At 28.2% G+C, this 17,287-nt stretch overlaps 1 protein-coding gene across 1 annotated transcript; it reads left to right on the top strand.

Moving 5' to 3' along the window:
* The first annotated feature begins 15,188 nt into the window (after window positions 1-15,188).
* Window positions 15,189-16,741, top strand: LOC105129278 (epidermis-specific secreted glycoprotein EP1-like). Its single transcript, XM_011031270.1, has one exon. It carries the CDS (start codon window positions 15,228-15,230, stop codon window positions 16,500-16,502), a length of 1,275 nt encoding a protein of 424 aa, XP_011029572.1. The 5' UTR covers window positions 15,189-15,227; the 3' UTR covers window positions 16,503-16,741.
* The last annotated feature ends 546 nt before the right edge of the window (window positions 16,742-17,287 follow it).

Genomic DNA, 17,287 nt, shown 5'->3' with positions numbered 1-17,287 from the left:
GATAAATAAAAAGAATATGGATAACTCGAGTTATTTCAGAAACCAATAAATTTTTTTATAGAAAAAAATAAATAAAACAACGGATCTTAATCTCAAATCAAAAAAATACCAAAGGATTAAATTAAAAAAATATATATGTGAGCTTAAGAATTGAAGCAAAATCTAGTGAACCTTCTAAACCTAAGTTGATTTCAAAAACTCATAACCCGTAGGATCTTAAACCAAAGCTCCATTAACAAGCTCAATTCTCAAAGAATTTAAAGTTAAAGAATTAAATCAGAAAAAATATCAACTTAAGAAATTTCTTTCAAAGAAAAAAACAATAAAAATAATAAAGATTAAATTTGATAATAAGAAAAAACTTGAGGATCAAATTCTGACTCGTAAAATCCTAGATATAGGTTCAATCAAGAAGCTCAGTTTCGAACCAATTTAATGTTTAAGGATAAAATTAAAAAAATAAGAATCAAATATAATTGGAAAAAATGAAAGAGAATTAAATCAAAAATCAATTTTAAAATCCATCTCAAATGAAAAAAACTTACCTTGAGACAATAACAGATAAATCAAACAAAACAAACTTAGGCCAAGTCAATATGGGTTAAGCCACAAAACCTATGATACAACATATAAGATTAAGATAATCCTATTAAAGGATGAAATAAACAAAATCAATTGTGAAAAAGACTTAAAAATATAACTAGGTCAACCTGAGCTAATCTTTCAATCTCACAACTCAAGTCCTGAGGTTAGAGTTGTCCTATAAAAGGCAAAGCTAAAAAAAATCATGAAGCTAAATTTTCGATCAACAAAATATGAAGAGATAAAATTGAAAAACAAATTCAATAAAAAAGATCTAAAACAAAACAAATAACAATAAAAAATTATGGATGAAATTTAAAATAAAAATAAGAGGAAATCAAATGTTGAGGGTTGCTACTAAAAAACAAATTCAATTCAAAAAATGACCAAAAACAAATAGCAAGTAGAAAAATAAGGACTAAATATGATAGATAAAAAAATCAAAGGAGGATGAAATTGAAGGAAAATTCTAATTCTATGAATCACTAAAATAAACCAAATAGTAAAAAAAGAAATAAAGGCCAAATATGAAAAAAAAAAATTGAAGGGCTACTGTCATAACCCAATTCTGGGTTATTCCCCTAAAATTATCTTTTTTCAAAATAAAAAATAAAAAAATAAAATAAAGACTGGCAACATGGAGAATGCAAGCCGGGGAATCAAGCTGCGATTTTTGAAGGAAGTTCAAGATCTAATTGCACCCCATTGTGCCAAAAAATGGAAAAAAATGCAAATTCAAGGTCAAATTAAATAATTATTGGAAAAATTTGCATAAAAATTAAGTCCAATGACATAATTAAATTTTTAATAGGCCAATTTCATTTAATCATGGGCCAAATTAAATTTTAATTATGTTTAAGAATTAATTTGGGTTCAATTGAAGGATTTAATTAAATGCAAGGGCTTAATCATACTTTAAATGGGCCAAATTAAATTTTAATTATGTTTAAGAATTAATTTGGGTTCAATTGAAGGATTTAATTAAATGCAAGGGCTTAATCATACTTTAAATGGGCCAAATTAAATTTTAATTATGTTTAAGAATTAATTTGGGTCCAATTAAAGGATTTAATTAAGTACAAAGACTTAATTATACTTTAAATGGGTCAAATTAATTTTATGTGGGGCTTAATTGATGAAAAATTAAGTTTGGGAGCCTAATTTAGGCTTAATTGAGAAGATTAGAATTTTAAGAACCCAAATTTATTTTTTACCGAGTTAATTGATTGAAATTAAGGGCCAAATTGCAAGAAAATTAAAGTTTTGGATCAATTAGGGGTTAAATTGACAAAATTCGAGATCAAAGACCATTATACAACAAGCGGCAAACTATAGGGTCTCAATTGACAAAAACCTGGAGGCAAAATTAAAGAAATTAAAAGTTTAATGGTCAATTAGGGGTTAAATTGACAAAATTCGGGACCAAGTACTATATTGTAAAAGGCGAGTAACTTTGGGGTTCCAATTGAAATTCGCAAGGGTATAATTGCATTAAATCAAAAGTTTGGGTCAATTAAGGGTACAATTGCATAAAATCAAAAGTTGGGGGCTGCTTTAAATTATGGAGAAATCCCTATTTAAAACCTAAAACGGCGCCGTTTTGAGTTAAAAAAAAAAAGGGACCAGAAGATGCATCGTCTGGTCACTATTCATTATCTTCTTTATTTTTCCAGAAAAACTAGTTTGGTCATTCCCTTTACAGGTGTATTTAATGCACTTAACGTCCACTAAATTTGCCAAAACTTGCACTAAATTGATGTGGCAACGGCTCTCAGGTGGTTCTCCTCCCTGCATCGCCTCCTCCTACTTCGTCGAGGCCGCTGCATGCAGAATTCATTTCTGCATGCAGCGGTAGAATAATTAAATTTGCCATTGGGCTGGGCTGCTCTGGCTCGATCCTCAATTTTTAAAAAAAAATCCAAAATTTTCAAAAATCATTAAAAAAACTGTAATTTTCTCAAATATTTTTCTATCCATTTTACATAATATCAGGTTGTATATTTACACCGTAAAATACAAATATGGTATTAAAATACCCGATTTTCTTCAAAATATTTCAAAAAAATAAAAAAATTTCAAAAAAAATCTGTTAAATCAATTTCCATTTTTTAAAAAAATTATTTTCATGCATGCAGCCAAATCCTAAAATTTTTCTAGCATGTTTTCATTAAAAAAATTTGCGTATTTCTCATGTTTTGAAAACCCAAAAATAGATATCATAACCAGTTTATGATCACCCATTAGGGTTTGGCCAAAATATCAAAAAAAAAATCTAATTTTCTCTAGGATCTAGATGTAGACTTTAATATTTATAGGTATAAAATTACATGATAAAGTACACCCTCAAGTATTAAAGATACAAAGTGTAAATAAACATGATGCTAAAATTTAGACTTTAGAACGGTTAGGATTTAATCCGATAAGGTAGAAACTCTCTCATGAAGAGAGATATGTTTTGAGCCTTAGATAAGACCAATAAATAGAAATTCAACCTAAAAAACAATCAAACAACAATGCAGCTTACCTTAGATAGGGTGCACTGGGGGTGATGCGTCTTCCCCTTGCACAACCAGTCCTTTACTCCAGACTCTCGCAGACCATAGGTTTCTAGTAACCATAATACTAGGTAGCGACTTCCAAAAATTAATCATAATTTTTCAACACACAACATCAAAGAGGCACGACAAGAGCCTCCGTCGTCGCTAGACGACGTCACCCCTACGATAGCTACTTTGAAACTTTGTAGGGCTAAACATGGAAATCAAAGAGGAAAGAAGGAAAAAAAAAGGTTGTTAGCATTAAACCAAAAAAGACTTGATCACATGCACCGCGTAATTGTGGAGAGACTGCTATGAAGATTCAAACGACACCATCAAAGCTATTGTTGGTTACCAAATAACGCCGCTCAAACAATCTAAAAAAAGTGGAAGCAAATATGAGTGCCCGCTTGAACAACATGTACCATCAACTTTTTACTATTAAGTAATAATTTATCTTTTTTTAAATACCAAATTGTCCTAATCCAACTTGAAAAGAACAAATATCCACAGTGAAAAGACCAGAGAATCTCTAGATATCAACTTTAAATGCTATTTTAATCATTTCATTATGTAAAAAATAAAAATACTTTATTACCCCCCATTATCAAGGCTATTTTTTTTTTTGTTAAGAAAAGCAAAATCATTATTTTATTATTTCAATACATAGTGTCAATAAGTCTAAAGCCAGAGTAAATTTGCTACAATAATTACTCCATGAGTTTTATTTTTTATTTTTTAATTTGACGAGTGTACGAATGTAGTTTTGGAGAAAAAAATGAAAATGTTGATTTTTAGTGATGAGTGTTAGATATGGTTAGAATCTTACAAAATTTCTAGATTTTGTTGTGTTAAGAAGACAATAGCAAACAATATGTCATCATAGAAAAAACAAGATTAGTAGCCCATGTTACCCCACAAGTTAGACCAATTTTTTTCTAGAATAAAAAATTGGATGCTCAAGCAATGGTAGCAATTTTAAAAAAGTAAAAAAAATTATAAGACTCAAGTTATTAACTTGACTAGATCTAATAAGTTTAGTTCATTTAATATTATCATTTAAAAAAATAGATAATGATAGTAGATCAATAAAAAAATAGCAATAATTAACAATAAAAAATAAGATGTTAATATGATACTTCAAAGAAGTAGAAAAGGAAGGGAGCAATTTTGACACTAAAACAAAAGGAGCAATTTTAACACTCACCATTGCTCCTCCATGCAAATTGCACCACTATGAGAAAGAGTTTATTGAGACAATTCTAATGCCCCTATAAAAGACTACATAATAACATAAAAAAAAAAGGCCATATGTCTTTATAGAGTAATGACTCAGAAAACAAATCAAATAAAAATATCATGAAATGAGTATCTCATATTTATATTTAATCAATTAATTTAACTTAATTATAAAAATAGAATTTCTTTTAAAAAAAAGTAAAATTTAACAAAGAATGACAATATAAAGACTTGAGATAAGTTTGGTCATTTTTAAAATTAGTGAAAAATCTTATAAAAAAATAAACAGAGTCCAATATCTAATTAAATAAATGTTAAAGGATAAAATTTAAAAAAATATATATTTTAAACAGATGTAAAAATAAAACCAAACGAACTAGGGTGAAACTCTTAAACCTGAGATGATCTTCTAAACTCACAACCCATAAAATCTTAAACATATATTCAATTAAGAAGCTCAATTCCTAACCAATTTAATGTTGAAAGATAAAATCATAAAAAATTAATTTGAAAATTTTGCCAAAGTAAAAGAAAATTAAAAATAAAATCTAATAGGAAATTTTTTTGAGGGATGAAACCATGAAATAAAGTCAATTTTAAAAACTATATAAAATAAAACAAATAGCAATTAAAAAATAAAAACTAAATCTGATAGATAAAAAAATTGAAGAATGATGAAATTAGAAAGGAATCTCAATTTTATAAATTATTCTGAATAAAATAAATAGAAATCAAAAGAACATGAACCAGATATGAAGGAGAAAGATATTGAAAGGTTGCTTTAAAAATTTTGATAGTTAGGCGTATAAATCAAGGATGAAAGAGAAAAAAAACAAAATCATCAATACAAAACTAAATGTTAGTAAGCCACTTAGGGAGGGAGGGTCTACCAAGATGATTCCAACCACATAAAAGAAGGTTATCTTTGAACATCATAGTCTGCTATACACGTCGTCTAAAAAGCATAAAACAATGCACTAACTGGCATATCTAATTCACATATTATTATTTTTTTAATCTTATTACTTGTAGTTGGTTTAAAAAAAAAGACTTCATGGGTTTTTTTGTTTTTATTTTTATAGAGTCAACCCAATCTTAAGTCCTTGTCAGAGGGTTTAACAGGTTAACATAGATGGTTTGCGCTTTTTTTCCTTTTAATAACTTTTTTTGTAACTCTTTTGTGTTATAGATTTTTTTAATATTTAATTTATTAAAAATTATTCTTCGTAGTTTTTTTTATAAATAATGCTTTTGATCAAATGACTCATGCATGGGTTTTATATGCTAACAAGGGTTAACATAGTTTTTTTTTTTACTTATTTTTGTCCCAAATCATAATTCAACATTGTTTTTTTTTTTTTAAATTAGGTTTATGATTTTCTTTCTTATCATTTCGTTAAAGGGTAACATAGTTTTTTTTTTTACTTATTTTTGTCCTAAATCATAATTCAACATTGGTTTTTTTAAAAAATTAGGTTTCATGATCTTCTTTCTTATTATTTTGTTAAAGAGTTATTCTGATCTCATGATCTAACTTATGGATTTGGTGAGTTGAATTAAGTGGGCTCAAGCCTTTCTTAACTTATAATTGCAATTTTTCTAATCCTTTTTATCTCATAATTCAACATTCAACATTGGTTTTTTTTTTTAAAAAAAATAGGTTTTATTATTTTCTTTATTTTACTTTTTATTGGATTATTTTGATCTTTTAACCTGGCCTGTAGATTAGGCTGATTGGCCCAAGCAACCTTAAGTCTTTTTTAACTTATAATTGCTTTTTTTTTTTAATTCAATCCTTCAACATTTGGTTTGTTGAAAATTAGACTTTAATGTTTTTCCAAGTTTATTGTTTCTAGTTAAATAACTCAAGTCATGAGTTTAATGTGCTACACCGGTTGGCTTTGTTTTTTTTTTTTTTAATTTTCTTTTTCATTCAACATTGTTTTTTTTTTTTAAATCTGCTTTTGTCAGCTGAACATTTTTTTTCTTCAAATGTCTTTATTCATCCTGCAACTGAATGTAAGTTGCATGGCCAGTAGAACATATGAACTGTAAGAGACAAAGAATTAGTTAAAGTTATTTTACTTTTAGACCGACCTTATTAAACATATAAATCGATCGGAGTTGTTCTTATTTTGAACAATAGTGGCAGCTCTTTCTAATCGCTTCAATCCTAGAACTTCAAACCAAATTACAGAGGGTGAGAAAGGCTGAGCATGTCCATACCATTCCTTTTCTTTTTTTGTCCTTTTCCTTTTCTTTTTTTGTTTCCTTGCTTCAGTCGGAGTAGATAAAAAGTATTTTATAGACAATTTTGAATTTCATTGTTTAACTTTAGTAGGTGGAAGGTGATTCCACTTCAAAAGTTCTAAAAGATTTTTTTTTTAAGATGAAATACTGTTTATTTTTATAAAAAGGCCTGTGGATTTTTTTAATTAAGTTACAAGATTTTCGATAATATACATTTCCTTAATAACCATTACAATATTTTAAATATTATTACCTCACATTCTTAACCTTATATCCAGAAATATAATTTTTATTTCAAGCGAACTTGTATCTGTTTTTCATCTTAAACATATACATAACTAAGATTATTTTTATTAATGATAAATAGTAAACATTTTATCAGGTTCAGGGTGGAGCCAGGGAGGGACTGGCAGGGGCCGGGGCCCCTGCAAGGAATTTTTTTTCCAACCCCTCCCTTAATAATATTAATATATTTAATCTAAATAATAAAACAACTAATATTTTGGTCCTTTTTAATTCTATTTTCTGGTTCCGCCCCTGATCAGGTTAGTGATACTTAAAAGGTAATTGAAGGCAATATTCATCATTAATAAAAATAATTCGATTCTGAATGAATATTTTGTTTTTTTATATACCATTCATCATATAAAATACGTAAATATGTTATTTTTTTATAGAATTTTTAAATTGAGATAAATAACATTGTAATAATATAGATTAAATTTAAAATAATAGGGTGGATTCTTTTTATTAATATAACCGCTAAAAAATAGTATAATAAATTTATATATTTTATGTTTATTTTAAGCTAGACAGCACAACAATATACTACGTTACCATATATTATGATTATTTTACTTCGTAGCACAATGAGCACAACATAGCAATATGGGAAAGGAAGCAAGGAAAGAAAGATAGCAAGCATGAAGAAGGATAAAATTCTATCAAAAAAAAAAATTAATTCCAATTTAAATTTTTATTATTTAATATTTTTCCTAATCAAAACTCAATATTATAGATCTTCTAATCTACTTATATATTAGAGAAAAAATATCATAAATAAAATTAAAAAAATAACAAAAAAACCTCTAAATGACAAGCAAAAAAATCTCAAATCAAGTAGAAAAATAAGACAAATCTTGAATAATAACTTTCAGATTTTATTTAAATACTTTTCTATATCATACAAATTTTAAACATATTTAAAATAAAATCTCTAAAAAAATATTTTATTTCAATCTAACAATCAAATTATAATTTATGCCTAAAGTTACAATTTAAAAACAAAAATAATACTAAAACAAAATACACTCACGATTGAAGTCTTGAAGGCATCAAGTCTTCATTCCATAGTCGAAGGCAAACGAGAGTGGCGTGATGGCTTTGGAATCTTGACGGTTTATCCTAATTGTTTTGATTACTTCCAACTTTATACTTTAAGTCCATAGCTGAGATTTAGCCGTAGGTTAAAAAGCGAGATGGGATTTGGGCCTGTTCTTCGGAGAGGTAATGGACACCAGGAAAACAGTCGGTTCCGGCGGAATTAACACCCACAGATCGCATGTCAACATGATAAAACCTTGTGCCTCTAATATTGACGACCAAACGACTTGACCAAGCTCAAGCACATTGGTTTTTTCAAAGACATCATTATAGACCAATCCTTATTCGGCTATGCGAAAGTCAAGGGATAGCTTGCCTGCATCCTTACATTTCTTATTTTTCCTGGTCACAAGCTCTCATTCAAGATCGACTGGGCAGTACACAACATGCAAGTTACGTAGATAGGCACCCTGTTTTTTGTTCTTCCTTTTATTGTTCCTTTTGGGCACCCAGTTTGCTTGTTTTCTATATTTCCTTCGGGGCCACCCTGTTTACTTTAACATGGTCTTGTCTATGTAAATTAGGATTTAAGGACCGACACGTTAGTTTGGTGGACTTTTGGATTATAATTTAATTGCCGATTGAAAAGAAAAGAAATTTTTGTGTGCTTAAAATGGCATATAAACCCTAACAAACTCTGATATGATTGGAATAGAAATTAATTAAAAACTTTATAAGAATTTATGCTTTACAACATGCTTTTAATTTTAAATCCCTACAGGGGAAAAAAAAGTTAATATTTCATCACCAAGCTGACTTATCTAGCTATCTTTTGAAAATTTTATAATGTTCTATTAGCTTTTCAATGACAAAAGCACATGACTATTCTCATTTATATACAATTATTGAAGAAGTTTGAAATGCAAAAATATATAATAATAAGAATTCAAATAAATTCAAGAGTTATATTTTAAAATAGATGAATATTTATCTATAGCATTCAATCATGGTTGTCTAATGGATAAGATAAAGAGAATCCAGGAGAGTTTTGGGGGAGATATTTTAAAAATAGATAAATATTATAAATTATACAACTTGTTTTTCTTTTCTTTTCTTTTTTTCTTTTGAGGCACCTAGTTTACTTGTTTTCTATTTTTCTTTTTGGGCCACCCTGATTACTTTAAACACTAGTTAGGTGGCCTGTACTATACTGTTCATCAATCTTTGATTTGACATAAAAAATATAAAAACATAAATATTTTTTTAAAAAAATATAATATTTAGATAATTATCTCAAGTGAGTTTAATATAATCTATTAATTTAATAATATCATTAAAAAGTAAAATATGGACAACAAACAAAGCAATTAAAAAACAATTATTCAATGTAAAAGATGAATTCTTGCCAACATTATCGAAATATATCTTTATAATATTCCAAAAAACATAATAATGATCTTATTTGTTAACAAAATAAAAATTAAATAAGAATAGAATAACTTCATATAAAGAAAAATAAAAAAAATGTGATTATAAAAAAATAAGATGAAATAAATCAATTATTATTAACTTTTTAAACCATGACCTGGGTTATAAGATTGAAAGTACTGTATATGAAAAATTCATGAGGGTTAAAATCATATAAAAACAACACAAAATAAAAAATATATATAATAAAAATAAATAATGTTAAAATTGCAATAAAAAATAATTCAAAAGGCAATAACAAATTTTAAACTTAAGAGTGAAATTGAAAAGACTAAAAAAATTAAAAAAAAAGGATAAAAATCAAAAGAACAAAAACCAAAAAAAAAAATAATATACTATAAACTTGGATAGAAGGGTGAAACTAAAAATAATGAAACTTTCATAAAAATATTTAAGAAAAAAAAATCATAAGAATAAGTATCAAATCGTAAACATCAAAACATAATAAAAAAAATGCATATACAAAAGTATTCAACCTGTTTTTTTACACTGAAAAAACTATTAGAAGTAAATAAAAAAATACACGCATCTAACTAAACAACCCAATAACCATTATGTAAAGCAATGAAAAAAAAATCATCAACAATAAATAAAAATAAAATTAAAAAACTAAGCAAAAATTGAAGATTAAGATATCTAATATCTCAATACGGGTAATCTATATAATTATATTTAATAAATTTCTCTATCAAAATAAATCTATAATAGAAAAACATATAGCATTTATAATAGAAACTGACACATACATAGAATTTATTGAATAAAAATTAAAAAAATACAAGATTGCACATATTAAAGTATTATAAAAAATCAATATTTAAAAGGAAATTTTAATCTATATAAAATTAAGAAAAAACCATAGTTGAATCATGCCTATCTCTGTAAAAATTAAACACACCCAATATCTTTTAAAAATAATCACAATTTAATTAAAACATAAATTCAAAATTTATTTGAAAAAATATACACAAATAATACATTATTTTTTAAAAAAACTAAAAATTAATAGAATAAAATGCCTAGCCCAATAAAGCAACAGGTGAAGCCTAAGTGAAGGCCTCCATAAAAAAAAAAAGGAAGATGTTTTGCTTGCGTCAGGAGATGATGGTCACCTGGAAAACCTAGAATCTGGCCATTATAATGGGAGGAGAAATAGAGTCCTTCATTTTTTCAACTCAAAATCCCATTTTCAACTCATGTTTTATCCAAAAAACCTATATAACACCCTAGAGACCTTGTTAAACCAATATATGGCAACCAAAAATCCAACAAACCGCCCCAAAACATGAAATTCACCTGAAACGAAAATTCTTCCTGAGTTCAGATATATTGTTTTATTTGTTTTCATAAAAAAACACCTAAACATAATCCTCTTATCATATGAAACCTTCTAACATAAAAATCAATCATTTTGGTGGCTAGAATATTTCCAAATAGCCACTCTCTCTCTCTCTCGGAATTCAACAATTCCCTCTCTCTCCTCCTAACAGAAAATGACTAAAAAAAGAGGAAAATAAAATTAGATACCAAAATATATTATCTTGAAATTCAAGATACTGATCACCTAATATCTAAAAAATATAGGGGATTAAAATGAATGTTTCAAAAAAACTTTCAACCCACCCCCATGTTATCCGAAATTTTCACTTCAATTTCTTAACTTTCAACTTAATCCTTCCTCCTAAAAACATATTTAATTAGAGGCTAATTTGGGCTCTAAAAGGCCATATCACATAAAATAAAAGTTCAAGGACCTAAATAAAAATTACATTACTCCAATCTACAATGTATTGTGAAAGAGTGAATAGTAATTCAAGCATAGTAAAAGGTTGATGCTTTTTACTTTATAGTTAATGGTATTATGTATGTAAATTAGAAGTTAGGGCTAACATATAATTTGATGGAATTTTCATTAGAATTTAATTACCAATTAAAAAGAAAGGAATTGTTTTGTGTTGTTAAAGTGGCATATAATCTCTAACAAACTCTGATCTGGTTGGGAATAGAAAGTAATTAGAAGATTTATAAGAATTTACACTTCATAACATACTTTTAATTTTAAATCCTAGCAAGAAAAAAAAAGCAAGATATTTCCTCACTAGGCTGACTTATCTATCTGTTTTTTGAAAATTTTATAATGTTCTATCAAATGATCTTATCTTTTTAATGCCAAAACCATATGACTATCCTCATTTATATAAAATTACATAAGAAGTTTGAAATGAAAAAATCCATGATAATAAGAATTCAAATACAGTCAAGAGTTATCTTCTAAAATAGATAAATGTTTCTCTATAGCATTCAATCATGACTAGTTTGATGGAAAAGATAAGAAGAATCCAAAAAAGTCTCAAATCAAATATTTGGACAGGTTTGAATCTTATGGCTACCATCCTTTACAAGCTAATAAGAAGAGAAACCAATATTAGCTTGTCACGAAGCTGAAAAAAAACCATGTTGAACGAAGTCCCTTTATAAAGATATATCAATTTTATAAAAAAAAAACCAATAAATTAATGGGAGATATCCCAATTAGAAGCTTTCTCATGGATAAAGTAAAAATTAACTTTAATATGCTTAGTGCAAGCATGGAACATAAGATTAGAAGCAAGAGCATCATTATTATCACACTAAACAGAGGAGTTGTAGGTGAAGAAATATAGAGTTATTTGAGGAGCATACAAATCCAATAAAACTTAGCATTAGTAATACAAATCCAATAAATCATACCTTGAGATAAGACCACTAGAAAAGGTCTAGGGGACTACAACTCATCCTTATCAATAAATGTGTTCTCATTAAACACATGTCGTGAGATTAATTTTTTTTTTTAGTGAGAGGATCCAAACATTTATATCCATTTTGATGGCAATCATAACTTAAAGATATGCAATGCTTGGATCTAAACATTAATTTGTGAGTTGTAAATGGTCATAACAATGGGAAACAAGGACAACCAAAGGTGCGTAAAGAGGTATAATCAAGATACTTGCCAAATAATTTTAGATATATTGTTCAATTATCAAGAGTGTAGGAGTTGACAGTCTATTAATGAGAAAGATGGGTGTTTAAAAGGCATCAACCTAGAATTTAGTAGGAAAACATTATTGAGTTAACATATATAGTCTCATCTCCACCAAATGATGGTGTTTGCACTCAGCAGCAACACCATTTTATTGGAGTGTACATGGACAAGTTAGGCAATGTTGGATTCTATTAGGCAATGTTGGATTCTATTAGAGGTAAGAAATGATTGAAATTGGTTTAACATGTATTCTTCATCTTTATTCGATTGTAAATACTTAATTTTACATGAAAAATAGTTTTCAACTAATGTTTTAAATTTAACAAAACAAGCAAACACATCATTACTTTCGAGAGGATAAAGCCATAGGAATAATGAAAAATCATCGAATATAACATAATACTTGCATCCACTAAGAGATTTAGTTGAAAAGGATCAAACATCAGTATGAATTAACTCCAAAATATAGGAGGAAAAGAAGCTGATTACCTTTGTCAAATGGGCAAAGTTCACAAAAATACATTTTATTCATTGGTCTTTCAATAAGTGAAGAATGTTTGTTTAAGAACTAAGATACATTGAGAAGATATGAATGATCTAATCTAGAATGCTAAATAAAAACTAGTGCTTTAATTCCTCTAGCTACTACTAAAATATGTGATTTATTGATGAAATATAATTTATTAATGGACATTGTCTACAAATGGATTGGATAAAAACCACCTTCACTCTTGTTTTTTAATTGTGTCACCTGGAATTGTTTTCTAATTATGTCACCTTGATTTGTATGTCATTGGCAAAGTAATGAGTATCAATTAGAATAAGGAAGCAATTATTATCAAACTAAAATATATTTATAGAAAGTAAATTGGTTAAAGCTTGAGGATAATGAAGGACATATTTGATTTATAATAAAAATAATAATATTAATAATATTAATAACAATATTAAAGTTGTATCATCTAAGTTCTTATAGTTTTTAATTCCTTCAAATCAAATTTATGATTTTTTTTCAATAGTAATAATATTTTTTTAAAAAATAATATGATGATGATGATGATAATGATGATCATTAATTTTACCCTTCAAATCAAATCTATGGTTTTTCTTCAATAGTAATAATATTTTTTTTTAAATTTAATAATAATAATAATAACAATAATAATAATAATTAATTTTACCTTTAAAATCAAATCTATGATTTTTCTTCAATAGTTATAATAGTTTTTAAAAAACTTCCATAATAATAATAACAAGAACAACAACAACAACAACAATAATTATTTTTAATTTTACCTTTCAAATCAAATATATGGTTCTTTTTCATTAGTAATGATATTTTTTAAAACATTTGTTGATAATAATGAATATAATAATATTTATAATATCAATAATAATATTAAACATGTCTATCCAAGTTTTTATAATTTTTAATTTTACTTTTCAAATTAAATCTATGGTTTCTTTTCAATAATAATAATATTGTTTTTCAAATTTATTATTATTATTATTATTAATTTTACCCTTCAAGAGACTTGGGTCAGGTAGGAGCGCAGACCCAAGAAAAAAAATTATTTTTTTAAATTTTTTTTTTCCATACTTTCAATTATTTTTTGTAGTTTTAAATTATTTTAATGTATTAATATTAAAAATAAATATAAAAAAATATTATTTTAATATATTTTTAAATAAAAAATACTTTTGAACAAAAGCTATATCGGTAACAACCATAAAATAGAATTTTTATTGAAGGAATAACAAATTAATAAACATGAAAAATGAATTATTTCAATGGGAATGTATGATTTGAATTCTTAGATTTAAAATATTAAATTAGATTTTGTATGTGTTTTATTTATAATTTATTTATACTTTGTTTATAAATAATTTTTTGATTCACGTTACTTAGGTTTGACAAACATATCAAACTCAAACTTACTTGAAACATAATAAAATTATAATAATAATAATCATAACAACAACAACAATAATAATCATACTAACAACAATAATAATAAAAGATAATTTTTTTTATTAAAGGAATAATAAATTTATAAACATAAAACATGAACGATTTCAATAAAAAAATATAATTTAAATTTATAGATGTAAAATGTTGAATTAAATTTTTATAATAATTTATTTATAATAATAAAAATATATTTCCTTGGATCTAGTAAGTATATATGATGCCAAATCCATACGAGCGGATCTGCAACCAAACAAGTAAATTTAGTTCTAGTGGCTAGATATGACAAACATGCCTATCCCCCAATACCATATGAATGGCAGTCATGCTATCCCTAGTGCCAGATCTTATAAAACCGGAATGGATCATCTGTCCCCAATCATTTTTTTAATGTCATTTATTTTATGGAAAAGACAACTTCATCTCAACTACATGTTTAATAAATTTCTTTGACAAGACCAGATCAATATACTGCTCGAATTTGTAATGCTCTCTATTTTGATTGAACAATAGAAGAACAAATAGTGAAACTTTGAGCCCCTTTACTGTTTATATATTCAAACTCATATTATTCTGAAAATTCATCTCTCTAGAGTTAATCGCAGTAAACCGAGCCACGTTAAAACAGCAATACATGCTTGACTTGGGATGCATTGTACGCAAAGATGTACGAAGAGTCAAAGAAGTTCGATCTTGAAATTACTAAACGCGCCACCCTCATCTGCTATAAGAAGGCGTTGCCTGCCTGCCTGGTTTTACACCAAAGCCACTCAAATTCTAGATAGACAAGCAGAAGTTAATTTCTTCCATTCCTATGGAACGGTCATGGTTCTTCTCTCTTTTATTGCTCATCTCCATATACAACCTTGCCCAGTCCACTGTCCCTCCTTCTTCCAGATTTAAGGAAGTTAATACTGGAGACTTTGCGGAAGCCCTCTCAGAGTATAGTTCAGATTTTCGCGGCCTGGACCTCTCTGTTTCCATTTTCCAACTTTGCTTTTATAACACCACCCCTAATGCATTCACTCTCGCTATACGTATGGGTACTAGGAGGTCACCTGCAATGAGGCGTTTTGTTTGGGAAGCCAACCGAGGCAACCCAGTTGGGGAAGATGCCACTCTCACTTTTGGTGAGGATGGTAACCTTATCTTGGCCGATGCTGATGGCAGGGTTGCTTGGCAAACCAAGACTGGCAACAGAGGTGTTGTAGGCTTGCAAATGCTAACAAATGGTAACATGGTGCTTCATGATTCTAAAGGCAATTTCATCTGGCAAAGTTTTGACTATCCTACGGATACTCTTTTGGTTGGTCAACCTCTTCGTATTGGAGGCGTCACCAGGCTTGTGAGTCGAGCATCTGACAAACAGAACACAAATGGAGCTTATAGCCTGGTCTTAGAACCCGAAAGATTAGCCATGTATTACAAGAGCCCAAACTCCCCCAAACCATATGTCTACTACACATTTAGTAAACAGAAAGGGCGTCTGCAATACGTGAGGCTAAGTAAAACCCCAAATTCGGAAGACCTGAGTCTTGAGTTCTCTACAGGCGCTAGAACCTTGCTCTCTAGGCCCAAATTCAACAGCACAATGTCATTTCTTCGACTCGGCGTAGATGGGAATCTTAGAGTCTACACATTCAATGACAAGTTAACTTCAGCTTCTTGGGAAGTGACTTTCACTCTTTTCTCTAGAGATGCACGTATTTGGGAAAGTGAGTGCCAATTGCCACAGAAATGTGGCAAGTTTGGGCTTTGTGAAGACAGTCGATGCGTTAGTTGCCCATTGCCAACTGAGTTTAGGAAATGGACCAAGAAATGTGAACCAGTGAAGTCATCTGTGTGTAACAAGAATTTCTATTACTATAAACTGCAAGGGGTTGATCATTCGATGAGCAAGTACGGAGATGGAAGTGGACCGATGAAGAAGACAGATTGTGAGAAGAAATGCTCCGGTGACTGCAAGTGCTCAGGCTACTTTTACAACACAAAGACATCGATGTGTTGGATTGCTTATGACCTACAAACGCTGACCAAGGTTGCCAATCCTACACATGTGGGTTACGTAAAAGTACCGAACCACCAGTGAGAGCTGGCCTGCTTGCTTCACCAATGCAAGTAGTAAAACAAAAAAAAAAGAAGAACATCTTATTATAGTTTTCGTGTATGTACTGTATGTCTTTACCTGGTGCCCCGAGTTTATTGCTTGCTGACATTTTGTGGAGCAGTTTTTGCTACTCGCAATTTACTTTACTGTTTCTTTCAGTAACAAAAAATAAAAATAAAACAGTTGGGCGTTTCAAGGCACATCTTATTTTTCCCTTTTCACATTCGATTATAGCATTCTTTATATATATATAACACCAAAATGCATTACATATTTCATAACTCAATTTTAGATCCCTAAATTTTTTTTGAAGTTTGAAGGTTTATTGAAGAGTAAATTGAAGAATCTTAAAACCAAGAATCAAATAGAAAAAGAAACGCACATTCAAGGACTAAAATTGATTAAACTCAAGAATAAATTTAAAGAAATTAGAAGTTTGAAATTTAATTGAGGATGAAATTCAAGACATCCAAGATTGAGGGTCTAAATTTATATAACCAAGTTATTCAAGACCATATTAAAAAAAGAGTTGAAAATGAAGGGTCTAAATTTACATAACCAAAACTTAATCGAAAAAAATATTGAGAATCAACCTAAATTGCCCGAATTCATCGAAGTTGAAAGATCAAGGCTCCTTTATAAAATGAACAAAACAGTGCTATTTTAGCACCACTATTCATTTTCTTCTTCATTTCTCCCGTGAGGGAGCTAGCTGGGGTTCCTTTTTTGCAGAGCATTTAATGCTCTCTCACGCCACAGGTAAAACA

Source organism: Populus euphratica, unplaced genomic scaffold (genome assembly GCF_000495115.2).
Source record: "Populus euphratica unplaced genomic scaffold, PopEup_1.0 scaffold86.1, whole genome shotgun sequence".
NCBI classification, from domain to species: domain Eukaryota; kingdom Viridiplantae; phylum Streptophyta; class Magnoliopsida; order Malpighiales; family Salicaceae; genus Populus; species Populus euphratica.
This window is presented reverse-complemented; position numbering and strand designations above follow the sequence as displayed.

What these genes read in the sequence shown, in the direction of transcription:
- LOC105129278 (XM_011031270.1), top strand. Translation starts at nt 15,228, where the DNA reads ATGGAACGGTCATGGTTCTTCTCTCTTTTATTGCTCATCTCCATATAC.